General features: G+C 48.4%; 1 protein-coding gene across 1 annotated transcript in view; it reads right to left on the reverse strand.

Annotated features, from left to right (window-relative positions):
• SNX12 (sorting nexin 12) overlaps window positions 1–733 on the reverse strand; it is a 12,469-nt gene extending 11,736 nt beyond the window's left edge. The window contains exon 1 of the mRNA XM_027093579.1: window positions 49–733. Within this exon, the coding sequence (XP_026949380.1) occupies window positions 94–582 (489 nt within the window). The 5' untranslated portion in view covers window positions 583–733 and the 3' untranslated portion in view covers window positions 49–93. The remainder of the gene's footprint in view (window positions 1–48) is intronic.
• Window positions 734–2,263: the final 1,530 nt, after the last annotated feature.

A 2,263-nucleotide genomic window follows, 5' to 3' on the forward strand; every position in this document is an offset into this window, starting at 1 on the left:
CAACTTCAGATCAAAGAGAGAGAGAGAGAGGCTTAGTGTAAAAACCAGTGTCATTTCAGCAGGAAAGTAGAGGGCAAGTGGTGAGAGGGGCTCCTACTGGCGCACCTTCCCAGGGACGTAGTTCCTGTCAATTGCCTCCTCCTGCAGGAACATGTGTAGGCAGCGTTCGTTCTGAGCCAGTGGGTGCCCAGCAATTTTGTTAATAAACTGTTCGAGGCCCTGCCTCCTTTCTTCAATAAAGGACTCCTCAAAGATCCCTTCATCTCCTCGAAAAGGGAGCTGCCGCTTCAAGGCTTTCCCAGGCAGTGGTGGTACTACAATCTTACTATCTCGCTCCAGCTCATTTTTTAGCCACTCGAAGTCACTGTAGCGCCGTCGTACACAGGACTCCTTCAGCTTGAAGATAGGTAGGTTTGTCCGCATGCGAACCTCATAGGTGGTGAAGCGCGCGCGGCCCACGCCCACCGTCTGTGGGTTAAAGATGTCGATCTCCAGGAAGTTACTTGGTGGCCCGTAAGCGTCGGTCAGGTCCTGCGGCTTCGAGTTAAGGCGCCGAGTGTCAGCTACTGCCGTGTCCGACATCTTTCCGAAGGAGAGACCGGGACCGGGGAAGGGGGGATGGGGGACAGAGACCGAAGGCAGGAGCGCGCACAGCCCCTCCCGCTTGCAAAATAACCAGCCAACCCACAGACTGCGGCGCCGCGCACGCGCGCCCACGCACGCACGCGCGCACGCGCACGCCGTCGCGGCCCGGGGCCCGGCACCCTGAATAGAGGCGAAGCGGACGGCTGGAAGTCCTGTACCGAGGAGGCGTCATTCAGACTTCCGGGCAGTGTTTGTGGCCGCCCCGGAACCTGCGTCTCCAATACGCACTCCCAGTATCCTAGGAAGCACTACAGGGGAGATCCGCCAATCGCTGCTCCTCAAGCCAAGAAATTGTCTTATACTGTGCATCAATCAGCAGTGGGCACTGCCCCGCAAGCTAGGACCGTACAGTGATAGGCCGAAGCCCCGTGACCTGAATAAGTCCTGGTTTTGCGCGAAAATAGAATGGTGGTTTCCCGACGGTGGGGTTTCAACAATGGTACTAAGAACCTAAAACGCAGCCCGGCCACTTGTGCCACTAGTAGTTTCAAGTCATCTCACACACAATTGAGCACTCAGTGAGCGCTACTTATGGTGTCAGGAAAGCAGCGAGGATGGGGTATACAAAGATGATTTCTCATTCTCACTTTTCAGGAAAATTTGGGCATATCTTCATCCTCCACTTGTTGCCACATAAAAGCTAATTTCAGGTGTACTCGGATATTACATCTCTCAGCAAACTGAGGGCATTTATTTCAACACCTTCTGTCGCTACTCTGCAAAACTCCAAATTTGGCGCTGCTCTGAGGTTGCTTACAGCCCATAATGGAGATAGAATATGTGTCTACATGAGAATATCTATAGAAATACTAATATTTGTATGACTAATTTGCACATGGCCCACATGAAGAGGGTAGTGCCCACAGTAAAGGTGGTGATTTTAGGTCATCCTTTCTCCTCCTTGCACCAGCCCTCTTCTGCTCAAAAAAAAAATTTTCCATATCATTGATGCCTGAAATTCTTTCAACGGAGTACAAGGCCCTATAATTTCACAGTTAAGTTATTTAATTCAATTTAAGTGATATCTCCTAAGCAACTACTTACACGTCAGGCACCATGCTAAACACTAAAGACCTAGAGTTCAATAAGAGAGTCCCCGCCCTCAAGGAGTTAATGTTTTAGAAAAGGAGACGAGTAAATAAACTAATATAATGTGACAAATACAAAATAAGTGAATATTCCAAGCAGCACATAGGACATGAGTAAGTGGAGGAATTAAGGAAGGCTTCCTGGAGGAGGAAACATCTGAGTTTGACAGACATGAAAAGACAAACAGGAATGGAAATGGGGAAAGGTAATTTCTTGCAGAGGGAATAGCATATGCAAAGTCATCCAGATAAGAAACAGCATGATATTTTTAGGCAATTATCACCAATTCAGGTTGTGTAGTGGAAGTGCTTAGAGAGGTAGCCTGGCTGAGGATGGGCAGATGAGGATGATCCTTCTATATTAAGCAAAGGATCTTTGGTTTTATAATGTAGACGATAAGAAGCCACTGAAGGATCTACAACACACACACACGCACACACACACACACACACACACACAAAGGCATGATCAGATTTGTGTTTTAGAAGGATTATTTTGCAAGCAACATGGAAGATGTGTCTGAGTTGAG

The sequence above is a fragment of the Aethalodelphis obliquidens genome, unplaced genomic scaffold (genome assembly GCF_003676395.1).
Source record: "Aethalodelphis obliquidens isolate GAN/ISIS:26980383/991018 unplaced genomic scaffold, ASM367639v1 scaffold85, whole genome shotgun sequence".
Taxonomy (NCBI): domain Eukaryota; kingdom Metazoa; phylum Chordata; class Mammalia; order Artiodactyla; family Delphinidae; genus Aethalodelphis; species Aethalodelphis obliquidens.